This window comes from Periophthalmus magnuspinnatus, chromosome 9, assembly GCF_009829125.3.
Source record: "Periophthalmus magnuspinnatus isolate fPerMag1 chromosome 9, fPerMag1.2.pri, whole genome shotgun sequence".
NCBI lineage: Eukaryota > Metazoa > Chordata > Actinopteri > Gobiiformes > Gobiidae > Periophthalmus > Periophthalmus magnuspinnatus.
Window position 1 is genome coordinate 13,788,852 of NC_047134.1, and position 14,766 is coordinate 13,803,617.

The window sequence follows — 14,766 nt, forward strand, 5'->3', positions numbered from 1 at the left end:
GGCTCGGCCTCTAGGGGCGCTGCTTGTTACCAGGCAGACCTTACACTACGGAGCAGACTTTCCAACATGGCGTCAAGAAGCGCAGGGCAAACGCACTTAACACAAGATATGGAGGGAGACGATGTGGGGACTGATGAGAGAGAAATGGATTCAGAAGAGGACGGAGAAGAGGCTATGGGAGAGGAAAATTCAGACGACGAGGCTGATTCATCTGAGGACGAGAAAGAAAACGAGGCCGAAATTCAGCGTTTGGAGGAACAGGTAATTAGCTGCAATCAGAAAGCCTCGTTAATGTTATCCATGTTAGCTCAAAGGCTAACCGGAATGAGTGAATCTTAAACGGTGTCCAGCACTCTTATTCTGCTTAGTTTATATTTCTACAGTAGTTGCAACACTTGATGAGACGTGGCGACAATAGCGACTATTCTTGTTTTGCGTAGTATGAAATACATCCTTGATACGAGCCACGTAATGAATAGCGCTCCTGTGCAGCTCATGATGCTCGCTCACTTCTCGGCTGCGCAGCCCGGCCATTTGTCCTCAACTGAGTCATTTCTATGGTTGACGCTGTGATGCAAGGATAATGGCCCTATTTCAAGAAGCAAGTTTAGTACAAACTCAGGTTTGGTCAACGCTGAAAAATGCTGAGAGTTTTCACAGAGAGCATCAATCTAACCCCTGAGTCAGTCACCGTGGCAACTGTGAACCTGATCTGGTCCAGGGGTTTTATTTCTCTAAACCAGAGTTTAACAGTTCACTTCCCCATTCACATAACTTACAGTTAAAACAGTGAATGAGGAGGATTTAACTTATAGTGAATTTTATTTTCCACTTTTATAGTTTGTTTCTATTTGTAATTTATAATATAACAAAAACTCACTGTTTATGATAACTTCCTAAATTAATTTGGTCAAGTTAATCGGCTTGATATCAAGCAACTAGATCTATTCATTTAGTTAACTGCTGCCTCAATATTAATTAATGAATGTTTTAAATGACATGTTACTACTCCAAATACTTAAAGTGTAAAAATAAGTGTTACTTAACATCTCATTTTAACATCAAACCTGAATTTAACCTGTGCACAGTCACATGACTTCCTCTCCATCTAAGGTGCCTTTTCTGATTCACCGTTGCCATAGTGAATCCTTTTCTGGGTTCCACTGATTGTGGCTTTTCTCCTCAGCTAAACTCAAAGTGAGCAAAAGCAGAGTGGTCTAACTTTGCTCTAGACTGGTTTTCTGAAACTGAAAACTCTAAGTTGGCCCTGTCTGAGTATGATAAGTCTGAGTCCGGAATTAAATTCTGAGTTCGATCAACCTGCTTTGTGAAATATGGCCACTGTTACTTAAGAAGGCTTGTATACCAAAAATATTAACACCAAGTGTTGTAGTGGTTACATTTTCTTTCAGTATGTAAATCCTGTAACTATACAAGACTGTTTAACAGTTTTATTTCCCTTACTAATAGTAAAAGCCTTAATATCTACCTAAAATAAGATAATATAACATTGTAATGACATTATTACATTTTCTTTCTTGTATCTAGCTATCAATCAATGCATTTGACTACAACTGCCATGTGGATCTAATCAAGCTATTGAAGCAAGAAGGTGAGCTTCTGCGTTTGCGAAAGGCAAGGCAGAAGATGAGTGAACTTTTTCCGCTTACTGAAGGTTTGTGTTAATATGTTAAGGACAATAATTTCAATGCAAAGAGCTACAGTGTTATTGGCTAACTTAAACTTATTTCTTAATAATCCTTGCAGAGATCTGGCTTGATTGGCTTAAGGATGAGATCCGTTTAACAGAAGAGGAATCAAACCGAGAAAAAGTATATGAGATCTTCGAGAGGGCTGTTAAAGATTATATATGTATGTGCATATTTATTAGAAAATGTTACTTCTCTAACAATGACATCTAAACAAACTGGCATTGTTAATCAAAGATGTGTGTTATGTTCTCAATCCTAGGTCCAGATATTTGGCTTGAATATGCTCAGTACTCTATTGGTGGTATGGCATTACCTGGTGGGATTGACAAGGTGAGGGCAGTTTTTGAAAGAGGTTTGACAGCGGTTGGGCTCCACGTGACAAAAGGACAGATGGTGTGGGAGGCATATAGGGAGTTTGAGAATGTCATTCTGACAACAGTACAGGTTTGTGTCTTATTCTCTTATCAGCTTTTAGAAACGCAACTATGTGTTTCATAATATTTTCTCTTTTCCTGTTGCCACCAGCCTCCCCCTGGAAAAATACCCAGCCATCAGGAGCAGGAGTTACTAAATGCTCAGCTAGAGCGCATCCACACACTATTTCGTCGGCAGCTGGCTGTGCCTTTAATGGGTGAGGCCTTATTGGTAATTAATGCACACTTTTAAATAGTTCATAATGTTTGTTAGAGATTTGTCCTTTCACATTAACAATAGGATGCACATTACATACAAACAGTTTGAACAGTATGGTCGTTATTTTGCCATTCTATTTAGACATGGAAGCCACCTATGCTGAATATGAAGAATGGGCTGATGGTGTCCCTGAAACAGTTCAGCTTCAATACAAAAAGGCTCTGCAGCTGATGGAAAAGTGTAAAACCTTTGAAGAGGCACTGGTAACCATCAAGTCTTAATGTATGGTAACAATTTTGATTTCTTTTTTACTGAGTTAAGCATAGTGCATATGATGTACCGCAGATGGTAGCAGAACCACCTAAGCTGGCAGAGTATCAAGCCTACATAGACTATGAACTGAAGGAGGGTGACCCAGCACGCATTCAAATGATTTTTGAGCGTGCTTTGGCAGAGAACTGCCTGGTTCCAGACATGTGGGCAAAATGCACCACATACTTGGTGAGTACAAGACTGTGGAGCTTTGTTTGGTCCTGGTGTCAATGAGTAATGTTTCTGTTATCAGGACCGCCAGTTGAAGATCAAAGATTTAGTTCTCTCCACCCATGAGCGTGCTGTTCGAAACTGCCCTTGGACAATGGGTTTATGGAAAGGTTATATATTGGCTCTGGAGAGGCATTGTGCTGATCACCAAACTGTGTTAGGTAAACTTACTGTGCTGAATAATGTTGCAAAAATCTGTTTTTGTAAATGCACGATTTCTCTTGGTGGTGCTCTTTCTGCTTGCATACAGTGACTTTTAATAGTTTTGAAAGCTACCAATGTCAATAGTTACACTATTTCTGTTCTTTTCAGATGTTTTTGAGAAGGCACTGAATGCAGGATTCATACAAGCTACTGATTATGTGGAGATTTGGCAGGCATATCTTGACTATTTGAGAAGACGTGTTGATTTCAGTAAAGGTAGCTTTTTCCTGTTTACAAAGGTCTTTGTAAAACTTCTGTTTTGACATCTCTGTATTTGCTGTTTCAGAATCTAGTAAAGAGTTGGAAGAGTTACGGTCAACTTTTACAAGATCACTCGACTACATGAAACAAGATGTTGAAGAAAGTAGGCAAAATTGCATTTGTTTCAAAGAAATTTCCTGTTAATGAGCAATTTATTTATTCAAGTTTTTAACTTTGAAGGGTTTGGTGAAAGTGGAGATCCCTCATGCATTATAATGCAAATCTGGGCCAGGATAGAGGTAAGTGTCATGTTTAATTATGATAATGTAATTATGAAAACAAAAATGCATGGTCAGCATTTCTTTCTCAGGCCCTTCATTGCAAAAATATGCAAAAAGCCAGAGAGCTTTGGGATAACATTATGACAAAAGGAAATGCTAAATATGCCAACATGTGGCTGGAGTACTACAATCTTGAAAGGTCTGTATTGATTTAATCAGATAGAATTATTACTGGTTTTCTATGTTTAAAAGCCAAAACTATCTTTTCTTAGATCTTATGGTGATACTGTCCATTGCCGCAAGGCTCTTCACAGAGCTGTCCAGTGCACTTCAGACTACCCTGAGCATGTATGTGAAGTACTACTCACATTTGAACGAGTTGAAGGTAAGGGTACAACTGGTATTTGTGGTAGTAAATTTCTCTATAATACTATACAGTCTATGATAATACTATGTTGCGGTTTACAGGGTCTTTGGAGGACTGGGATGTAGCTGTACAAAAGACAGAGACCAAGCTCAATAGGATAAATGAGCAACGTGCAAAGGTAAAAGCACTGTGTTCCCTAAAGTGTATAATTTGGCCATTATTTGTAGGTGTACATGGGGTTGTCTCACTACATGGTGTTGTGACCTACTTCTAGGTGGCCGAAAAAGAAGCTAATATTGCTCGACAGGAAGAAGAGAGAACACAGCAGCGACGGAAAACAAAAGCTGACAAGAAGGCACAGAAAAAAATCCAAAAGGGAATTTGTGTCGGAGAGAAGAGGAAGGCTGAGCAGGATGATTATGCTATTGAATGGAAGGAAGACTTGGGTATGCACTATATACTGTGTAGTTTGCAAGAAGATTCTGTTGAACATTGCATTTAATTAGTACTGTTTTAGAACAAGGTCCCAAAAGGCACAAGGGAAATGGTGACCAAATGAGTGAAGAATTCATGGAAACTGAGACAGGACTCTTTGGGAAGACTGCTCCTCCTGGTTTTAAGCCTGTTCCACGGGGGACCAACTTGGACAGCACAGTGTCTATGGCTCAAAGAGAGAACCAACCTGAATTGCGTAATGACAACTGCAGTATCTTCATCAGTAACTTGGTATACACACTGGAGGAGCCAGAGACTAAACTCAGGACACTGTTTGACTCTTGTGGTCCCATTAAACAAATACGTCCAGTCTTCAACATTAAGGGGGGCTTCAAAGGATATGGATATGTACAGTTTGAATCCCAAGTATCTGTACCTGAAGCACTTAAACTGGATAGGAGGGAAGTTGAAGGCCGACCTATGTTCGTATCCCCCTGTGTTGACAAAAGTAAAAATCCTGACTTTAAGGTAAATGGTAGTGCACATAGCTCTGTTTCATTTGTACTGGGTCATGCATGCCATTAATTTTTTGTTTGACAGGTCTTCAAATATAACACATCCATGGAAAAACATAAAATATTTATTTCTGGGCTGCCATTTTCTTGTACTAAAGAGCAACTGGAGGAAATCTGCCAAAGTCACGGGAGTATCAAAGAAGTCCGCCTAGTAACATATCGCTCAGGAAAACCAAAGGTATGGCTGTGATCATGTAATGTATAGTTACAAATGCAAATTTGTATGCTTAAAATGAAAATTTAAGTTTTTACTATTTTCTCACAGGGATTGGCGTATGTTGAGTTTGCAAATGAAAGTCAGGCTTCCCAAGCAGTTCTAAAATTGGATGGCATGGAAGTAGAAGGCAACAGAATTTCTGTTGCTATTAGTAACCCTCCTCGCAGAAACACTGTGGACAAGCCTAGTTCCAGTCGTCAGTCCACAGACATGATGCCTCGTCAGTTTCATGGATCGTAAGTTCAGTTGTAAAATTGTATTGTGTTGCTTTTCAGTGCTCTAATCAAAATACTTTTCTCAAAGGAGAGGTAAAGGACGGACTCAGCTTTCGTTACTTCCCCGTTCCTTAAATCGTCAAAGTGGGTCTGAGAGCAAAGTGGAGAATGGGACTTCAACACAGTCTGTTGCAGCAACAAACACGGCCAACGATACAAAACCTTTGTCCAATGCAGATTTTGCTAGAATGCTTCTCAATAAATGACATAAATCATCTTGAAAGCCATCCTGTGTCCTTAGATTAGTACCTAAATAGTTCTGTAATTGGCGCCCACCTTCCCTTTAATACAATAGTAGATTATATTCTACTGCAAATTGCCTTAATTGCTGAGAGCATCCTCTAAATTACAACTCTGTGTTAAGTTTGTGTATTGCTGTGAAAATTTTAACTGTATTATATTTCAAGTGTAAATAATATTGTAACTAAAATGCTGTCCTTTTGTGGTGTGAAAGAGTTGTCAGAAACTGTTAAGTATATTTTTAAACCTTCAACCGTGTGATTGATTCTTGAAGTGATATATGCAATTATTGTGTAACACTGTGTACTATAGTGACAAAGTATGTTTTCTTTTCTAGATTATTTTTAGTACACCATTATTGACTAGTACTACATCAAATCCCCAACTATTTTATGCAGTTTCCATGAAATGCTGAGGTTCTGTTGTCTAAATACACTTAATTCATGTGTCTACATTAAAATATGGTAATGGTGACATTTTTATTTGGATGAATTAAAACGGACCTGTCTTTCCACAATCGTTCAATTATCACCTATGCAAGAACAATATGGTTCTATCTTAGTTCACGCAGTGAATCCAATAATAGCCCAGATAGAGAATTAAAACTGATTATATGCACCGGTTTTGCCTATGATTAGGCTTTGACTAGGTTAACTCACATTTTCAAAAGGAAAGAAGCTGTTATATGGATAACTTAACGAATTACATTTTGGTATTCCACCGTAATGGCCTCAAAAATATTTTACAGATGTTCTCTACAGACTATCAATTATAGTCAATTTAGGCTTAAGTTTTGGTAAATATCAATGTTCTCGTTTCACTTATTTATAATCTGCAGTGAATCAATTGTTCAATAAAATGTACTGCATCTACAGGAGTTATCTGTCCGTGTGATGACTGTGATCCCTAAAATTTCCGAGCATTGTTAATTCAGACTGTACGGACAATGCTGCTTGAAAACACTTGTTAAACAACTCAAGTAGCCAGAAAGAGAAAAGCTGAAATCTTTAATAAAACAAACTAAATCAAGGACAGTAATGTCAAGCATTCCCATTTTAATTAATTCAGCTGATTAAAATTGGGGCCAGACCAATACTGATTTTTGGAAGCTGATCCAGTTGATAATAACGGTAATGGAAATGCCAATATATATAGATTTTCCTGCATGTTTTGGGACTAAATAATGTATTATATTTTAACAATTATTGTGAACTTAACTCACACTTTTGAAGTTTGGTTAATTTAGTCTACGTTAATTCATCTCTTTTCCAGGCAGTAAAATATTAAAAGACTCCAAATAATATTTTTCTTCCTCCAAAATTGGAGTCAACTATGCACAAATATGTATTCTATACATGAAGTTATGTTTAAATTCTTTGTATTTTAACAAAAAAAACACTAAAACATCCTGCGGTGTGACTAACACCTTTCTTCAAAAAATTCTGAAATAAATCTCGTGTCAGATTGCTAATAAAGTTGTTGGCATAAAAGTAAGCATGTATACATGTATCATTTAATAAAATGATACCTTTATCTATACTTTTAATCTTAAAAAGATACAAAGTTTAATGCTGTAATCCAAAAGGGGGTCCAGTGGTGTGACATGGAAAATCGCATATTTAAAAAGACTGTGACAAAAACAAGGAGCAGCTCATCTGATATGGAGGGTGGGACAGTTAAATTACTCTTCAGCTAGAAACTCAAACATATTAAATGATTTATCAAAATTGTTTAACATGGCAAATTTTTTGTTAATGTCCAGCAGGGTAAGTAGAGAGGTCACACCACAGGCAAATTCAAATATCTAAAATTAAGAGTTGCACAAAAAATTATGTTAGATTTGTGAAAAGGCTTCCTTACCCTCGTAGGACTGACTTGTTTTTGAAAATATTTTTTATATTTTGCTACAAAGGCGTGTCACTGCAGGACAGAACACCCCTAAATGTAAAGTACTCAGGCATTTTTTGCATGATTATGTTTTGTTTTCATCAATATCAAACAAAAAGCAAAAAACACATACACCCTAATAAACGATTGCACAAAAGACCAAGCTTTCAAATGAGGTATATCAGCAATGGTTTGGCTGATAAATAAATCTAAACGGCGAATATTGGCTTGGCCCCAGTTCCCAAGGTGCTGCAAATGACAAAATGGACAAAATATAAATTAAAAAAATATATTAGGTTTTTCTTTAAAAACAAATGTGCATGCCATTATAATGTGCAGAAAAGTTGTCAAAGATTCAGTGGACAGGAATGGTTTGCTTGCAGTCTAAACAAACTGGGTGCTGGCTGGTCCCTGGCAGCCCTACTGCATGTTCTGTTGTAGAAATCAACAGTGTGTCCAATGTTATCTCTGTGCATTTGGCGATGAAGCGAATAAAAGGCCGGACATCCCCTTCATTTGCAGTATCCAAAGCTGCATAGTATTCAGCTCTTTGCTCTTTGCGAATGGTAATAGGTGGGTACCTGGCTTTCATGAGAACCAAGTTCATTAGTAGTCGAGATGTGCGTCCATTGCCATCTACAAATGGGTGTACATACACTAGTTTGTAGTGGGCAAGGGCTGCATACTCCACCGGGTGGAGTTGCAGCGCCTCCTCAGAGTTGAGCCACTGCACCAGCTCCTGCATGTGCCTCTGAAGGTCCTGTGGATGGGGCGGAATATGATGTCCAACAAACACCTGACTGGTCCGTAGCCTACCTCCTTCTACAGGGTCCACAAAGCCCAGCACACGCCGGTGAATCTCAAGAATATCATGTACTGTGATGGGTCCAGTCCTGGATAAAAGTGTTGTGTTGATGTACTTCATAGCCACATCTACACCAATCGCCTCATTCTGCTCCTGAAGGCTCTTCCCTGGCACAGCGTATCGGGTTTCAATGATGTGACGGATTTCAGACAAAGTGAGAGTGCTGCCTTCTATGGCTACAGTGTGATAAATATGATGGTAGTAGGTCTCCTCCATTACTCGCCTCAGAGCAGAGTTACCTTTAGGAATGGACATAAGCCTCCGCACTTTACTATCAATAATGCTGAAGTGACGCTGGTCAATCTCCTCCACCAAGGGAAGAGTTCGGTCGCGACTGATCAGAGCTCGCTCATTACATGGAGAAATCGCCAGAGCTTTAGTGTAGAGGTGGTCTGCTTGGATGACATCCTTTTCCTCTTCCAGTATAGTTCCCAGCTCTGTCAGGGCTTCCACAAAATCTGGATTCATGCTTAAAGCATGCACAAGGAGCTTATGAGCCTTTTCCCTTTTCCCAGCCTTTTTCATCTCCTGGGCCTGCTGAAGAGCTGCTTTGGCTTCAAGCACCATATCTGCGAAAACAAAATGAAAATGCTATCATGAAATTCTATCCAAACAGCGCCCTACTTCTATACTGGTCATGCACTAAGGAGAAAAAACAAATATACAGGTGGACACGTCACCTTTGCTGGGCTTGCTCTTCTGAGGCAGCAGGTCCAGCGCAGTGAAAGGGATCGTCAGGCTCGTGGACTGGACAGTAGCAGGCGGTGGAGGTCTACCCCAAAGCTGACAGCGCAGGTGAGCAATGCCTTTTAGTGCAGCGCAGCACTTGTCGTCTACTCCCACCAGAGGCATCAGGAGGCCCACAAGAGAACCAATCAAAACGCACAACAACGGCCCCCAGCCACCCAGGACACGGCCGCTGGTGTAACGCCACACGGTCAGAGCTGCCATGGTGGTCCCCGGTTAAAGCCTCCATCCTCGGCTAACACGCTCTCATCTCACCTGCTGGCACTGCCGGAGGACAGATGCCACAACAGCGCTGGCTTTGTAGTACTGAATTTTAATGACAATTCAGCTTTTAGTTTACACTGTTTCTAAACTTTTTGGAAGAAGGTCGAAAAAAACAGAAATAATCAAGTGTTGCGTTTCTCTCTCCGCGGTATCTGTGGGAAGCTAAAAAAAAAACCCCACCAACTTTCCCCGGTCAGAACATATAAACATGATGCAAAATGATTGGTCCGAGCCAAAATGAAGATTCGTTTCTATTGGCTGCCAGGATCCACGGAGCGGTCTTTGATTGGATAATAATGACAGCACTTTGCCCTGTTTATTGTCTGTCAGGCAGTCGAGGCGCGCGGTGAATACGGCTCACTCAAACGCTCAATGAATGTAGCATATTTATTTCTTTTAATGCATACATTGAGCTGTTTTATTTTGTATTCTGTGGTGTCGTCTGTCTAGTGGTCTAGTTTGCGCTTATTTTATTCTAAAACACAAGGTGGCGCCATTGTGTTAAAACAACCCAGAAAAAACAATTTTCATTCCAATCCATTTGCTTTTGTGTGCAGTCTACCTTGTGGATTTGTGTTTTTGTTTGAATGGACTCACGACATTGACATTGAATATGCATTTTATAAAACTGTCCAGGCAGTAGGCCCATGGTTTTGCTGAATATCCGTATTTGAGTTGAGGTACACAATTAAATTTGCACAACTCGAAAGACTATCTAAAATGAAGTGAGGTCATACAAGCCAAGGCAGCCTGCCAAAGCCAACAGTTTTTTTTCCCACCAGATGGGCCTGACTGACTCTTTTAGCTCATAGCTCATTCACACAATGCTTTAGATTCCACATAAAAGGGCCACAGCTGCCCTGGGGTTGACTAAAGGAAGTTTACATATCTTCCCAAGTTAAAACCCCATATGAATATAAAATTACTAGAATAGCCTAGGATCCAACAAAGGCAGTATAAAGCAATGGGTTAAATAAAGTAAGACATGGTAAAATATATGAACTCAAGCATGCGATAGGTTCTGTTGCCGCAGACCTCAGGTGGGGAAATGGACAGGAGACTAGAAGATAATTCTGTTTCCAATGAGAGAAGACCGTTAGAGGCGTCCTGGGGCTCCTCTCACTTATTATTGCTCTATCTCACCAGTCTCTGTATCCAATAGAGTGGGAACACAAGATAATTCAAATGATTCCAATACTAACAAAATTGTATACTTAACATGGCAATAACTCAGTAATGGATGGTCTTTTTTATTCACCAACCCAGAAATTATGTACGAGCATTCAACCTCCGTGATTATGGTTAACACATTGTTCATTATATAGTCTACAAAAAACACTGCCTTTTATAAAGGAAAATTCTAACTATTTTATTAAAATCCAGTTGATTCTCCCTGCTATAACAGAGGGGTTTTGTAATAGACTATGTTACTATGTTATAAAGGTCATCAACCTGTTCTGAATGTGCAAATGAAATTTTTGTCATTACAAAAACATTTCTGCTGCTCTGTAATCAGCATAATGGAGATCAAGTCATTGCATGAAATTATTAGTTTGAAGTTGTCTTTAAATATATCCATTTTCATATTTATTTGTGGATTTAGTTTTTGTGGATTTGCTGTTCTTTGTTCAGTTGGAGTTAATGGTCTTGTTGCATCAAGTTCAGAATAATCATATCATGTCTGAAAACCCACAAACATTTATGGAGAGATTATAGGATACATGCATTTCCATAGAGGATTTTGTGCTCTTTTCCCAGAAAGATTACTCCTATTGTCCTAATGTGTGTTGCATTTGATTATTTATAAACCTGCTTGGGCTTCAGAAATCTAATGCCAGCTGCAGTCGCATCCTGATGTTGAAGGTTATTTAGCTGAAAAACGTTCAAATATTGCTATTGAAAAAGAAAAAGAAATTAAAGCCGCAAGCGGCATCGAACGGCCCTCGCGGGCCGTGCTTCGCACTCGGCCGACCCAGCACTCCCTGTGGGTGGTGCTAACGCGCCACTTGTCCCTTCTTTATTGGGGGTTTGGGCTGCACTTGTCACCAAACAAGTCAAAACACATTGGAAGTGCTGATGCACAAAATGGCAAAATTTGTTTTTTCCAGGCATCGCCATGGCAACACCGTGCAAAATACAAAATTGGCCCCCGGACTTTTTTGACGGGGACGACCTGAAGAATCACTGTGCCAAATTTTATGTTCGTCGTTGACGAAAATAAGTCGTTATAAGACTTTGAAATGTATGAAAATGTTGAAATTTTCCCATTAGGATAACAGTCAATGGGCTTCGCCCATTGACTCGATGTTGACGCTGACATGCTAGCAACAACAAATATGCAACAACAAATATGCAACCCATGCCTACGGCATGGGTTGCTAGGACACAGGAGTCTGTGCAAGGTGCGGTGCTGCCACGAAGTTGCGCGCAAAGCGCGCAACTTCATGAAGACAGTCTGCAGAAGCAGAAGCAATAGGCCCTATGCCCTGTAGGGGCTCAGGCCTAAAAAAGGCAATATAAAGATAGTTGATAGAACAGCTCAGGGGAGCAAAAGTAATATGGAATATGAGTTATCATATTTTTTATATTTCACATGTTGTGCTTGTATTTGCAGCTGTTCTGGCTCAGTAAGAATTAAAAGACTAAAGGTTGTACAAGAATTTATACCCCAATTAACAATCACCCATAGTAATGATGGCAGTTGGCCAGATGTCACTTTCTCTGCATCGCTGGAAACATCTGCAGCAAATCTTATATTTATTTTTGTCACCTCAAAAGCTCAGACTAAGCAGCATGTTTTAATGTTGGGTATTTCACAATCTGAGTTTGTTGACCTGCTCATTACTACTTGGGCTTTTGCTGTTTTATATGTTTCAACCATATTGAACTTATACGATTTCTATTACCTTGCTTTTGCACAGCTCCTAATTCAGTTGGTAAAAACAAAATGTGTATAAAAGTACGTTCAGAATTCCGTATAACTAAGATTTGTTGGAAAATCTTTTCTTTTTTTTTATTTCTGAAAATAAAGGCAGAAGTGAGAGTAGTTGAGAAAGCTGGTCAGCTGTTATAGAAGGATGATTTGGTTGAGGAACTGAACCTTCTGCCAACATTCAACTTGACTGCACCAGCACTGAAGGTGAGCTTGCTTCTTTACTTATTACATTCCTATAGACTTCACTTATAATGACACAAAAGATGTTGTAAAACGCTTTATTCTGTGAAAAAGACAAAATTATTGACATAGTTACATAAAAATCTACTTCTCAATTTTTTTCTAGTGATATTTTTGAAGGAGTCATACTGTCTTTGTGTGGGCATCCACCTGTATTATTGGCCAAAGTGACTGGTCTGGAGAACATATGGTGATAACTCAGATTTCCTTCACCGCTGCTCTTTATTTCCACCAAATATTTTTACTGCACTAATAAGAACCAATGTTGAATATTTTGACAATTCTACTCACCTCTGTATATGTTCTTCTATAGAGCATGGACATGGAGGACTACATCTACAACTACACATACACAGATGATTACAATTTTACTGATGAAGAAGCGGTCTTCAAGCACCAGTCAACCTGTTTCAGCGAAGTCATGTGTGTGTCTTTGGTGATAGTAAACCTGCTCATCTTTTTTCTGGGCCTCTTTGGGAATGCCCTGGTGATTTGGATTGCTGGCTTTAGGATGAAAAAGACAGTGAACACCACATGGTACCTCAGCCTGGCCATCTCTGACTTCATCTTCTGCGCTTGCCTGCCCATAACCATTGCCAGCATGGTCATGGATAAATGGATTTTTGGACTATTTATGTGCAAAATGACATCTTTTATAATGTTTGTTAATATGTTTGGCAGCATTTTCTTACTGGTCATCATCAGTGCAGATCGTTGTGTGTCTGTAATGTTCCCTGTTTGGGCACAGAATCACCGCTCAGTGAAAATGGCCTCTATTGTTGTTGGGGTGGCTTGGGTTTTGGCTATAGCTCTCAGCGTCCCTTCAGCTATGTACCGCCAAGTGTTAACTCATTTTGGTCAGACCGTTTGCTTTAGCTCGTACCCCCCTCATGGCCATCGGATAGTGGCCCTCACACGCTTCTTTGTTGGTTTTGTAGGGCCTTTGGTCATCATCTTAGGCTGTTATTCTGTCATTATCCTCAAACTGAGGCATAACAGGATGACCAAATCGTCCAAACCATTTAAAGTCATGACAGCTTTAGTTCTTGCATTCTTCATCTGCTGGTTGCCCTATCATGTCTTTATCCTCTTGGAGTTGAACCATCATACATATATCCACGATGTGGTAGTAACTGGGCTCCAAGTTGGCACGTCAGTAGCAACAGCAAACAGTTTTCTTAACCCAGTGCTGTACGTGTTCATGGGGAACGACTTCAGGCAGACGTTCAAGAGCTCAATGCTGAGAAAGATGGAAAATGCGATGGGCGAAGAGGGACGCACTACCAGCCGATATCTCTCCCGCTCCAGCTCCATAGACACCCGGGCCTCCACGCACATCTAGGCAGAGGAACACTGGACAGTAGGCTACATGTACATTGTTTTTTTAATTAGGGCTGCAACTTACAAGTATTTTAGCAGTTGACTAGTCCCCAAAATTTTTTTTTTCTTCATGTGTATAACCAGAAACTGATTTAAAAAAATATATGGGCCCTTGCCAAGTAGAGGCTTCTAAATAGAGAATATAGAATATTGGAAACCAAAGTGTAATGTTGATTAAAATCACAAATTGTTTATTCTTTTCATAGCATTTTTTATTTAATCTAAACTAACGATCATCAAATTTAATGATTATTATTATTAACTAGTCGATCATTAGATCGACTAGTTATGATTGTGTTGCAGCCCTACTTGTAAACAAGTTTAAACATTATGTCCTAAAAAAAACCTTTACAATAAAGAAAGCAAGTATGTTGATAATGCGTTAGTGTAGCAATGTGTGCAATATGTGCATTTTATGCATTATGTAACCATCTATTACTTACATGGTCATCAAGATCAATCAACTAAATACATTAAAATGTTCTTATAATTTTTGTGCAATATTATATTATTTTTCTGTCCTTTGTTATATCTGTGATATTGTTTTGTGACAGCATATATTGTAATTTTGGTGTAATAAAACTGACCCCTAAGGCAGGTTTAAAGGTCCCAGGTTTTGGTTGATTGTGTCACTATGAAATTAAAAGAGGAACAAAACAACAAGGAACAAAAGCCTGGTGCTTTTGTTGTTTTGAAATACAGGATTACATCAGGGGATGGCCATAACTACAAAGGCCAAATGGGTTTAACACGGTCATGGCATCA

The 14,766-nt window shown here is 39.3% G+C and overlaps 3 protein-coding genes across 3 annotated transcripts; 2 read left to right on the forward strand and 1 right to left on the reverse strand.

Annotated features, from left to right (window-relative positions):
* Positions 1-26: 26 nt before the first annotated feature.
* sart3 (spliceosome associated factor 3, U4/U6 recycling protein) lies at positions 27-5,936 on the forward strand. Its single transcript, XM_033972313.2, has 19 exons — positions 27-261; positions 1,549-1,675; positions 1,768-1,872; positions 1,972-2,156; positions 2,238-2,343; positions 2,487-2,608; positions 2,691-2,846; positions 2,911-3,049; positions 3,201-3,308; positions 3,379-3,456; positions 3,534-3,592; positions 3,664-3,773; positions 3,847-3,959; positions 4,043-4,119; positions 4,216-4,387; positions 4,459-4,904; positions 4,977-5,129; positions 5,217-5,404; positions 5,472-5,936. The coding sequence occupies exons 1-19, from the start codon at positions 67-69 to the stop codon at positions 5,647-5,649; spliced, it is 2,817 nt and encodes a 938-aa protein (XP_033828204.1). The 5' UTR covers positions 27-66; the 3' UTR covers positions 5,650-5,936.
* A 1,909-nt stretch (positions 5,937-7,845) lies between these two features.
* Positions 7,846-9,624, reverse strand: ficd (FIC domain protein adenylyltransferase). Its single transcript, XM_033973086.2, has 2 exons — positions 9,116-9,624; positions 7,846-9,004 (listed from the first exon to the last, which is right to left on the reverse strand). The coding sequence occupies exons 1-2, from the start codon at positions 9,384-9,386 to the stop codon at positions 7,926-7,928; spliced, it is 1,350 nt and encodes a 449-aa protein (XP_033828977.1). The 5' UTR covers positions 9,387-9,624; the 3' UTR covers positions 7,846-7,925.
* A 3,310-nt stretch (positions 9,625-12,934) lies between these two features.
* On the forward strand, positions 12,935-14,316 carry cmklr1 (chemokine-like receptor 1). The gene has a single exon (XM_033972735.2). It carries the CDS (start codon positions 12,938-12,940, stop codon positions 13,961-13,963), a length of 1,026 nt encoding a protein of 341 aa, XP_033828626.1. The 5' UTR covers positions 12,935-12,937; the 3' UTR covers positions 13,964-14,316.
* Positions 14,317-14,766: the final 450 nt, after the last annotated feature.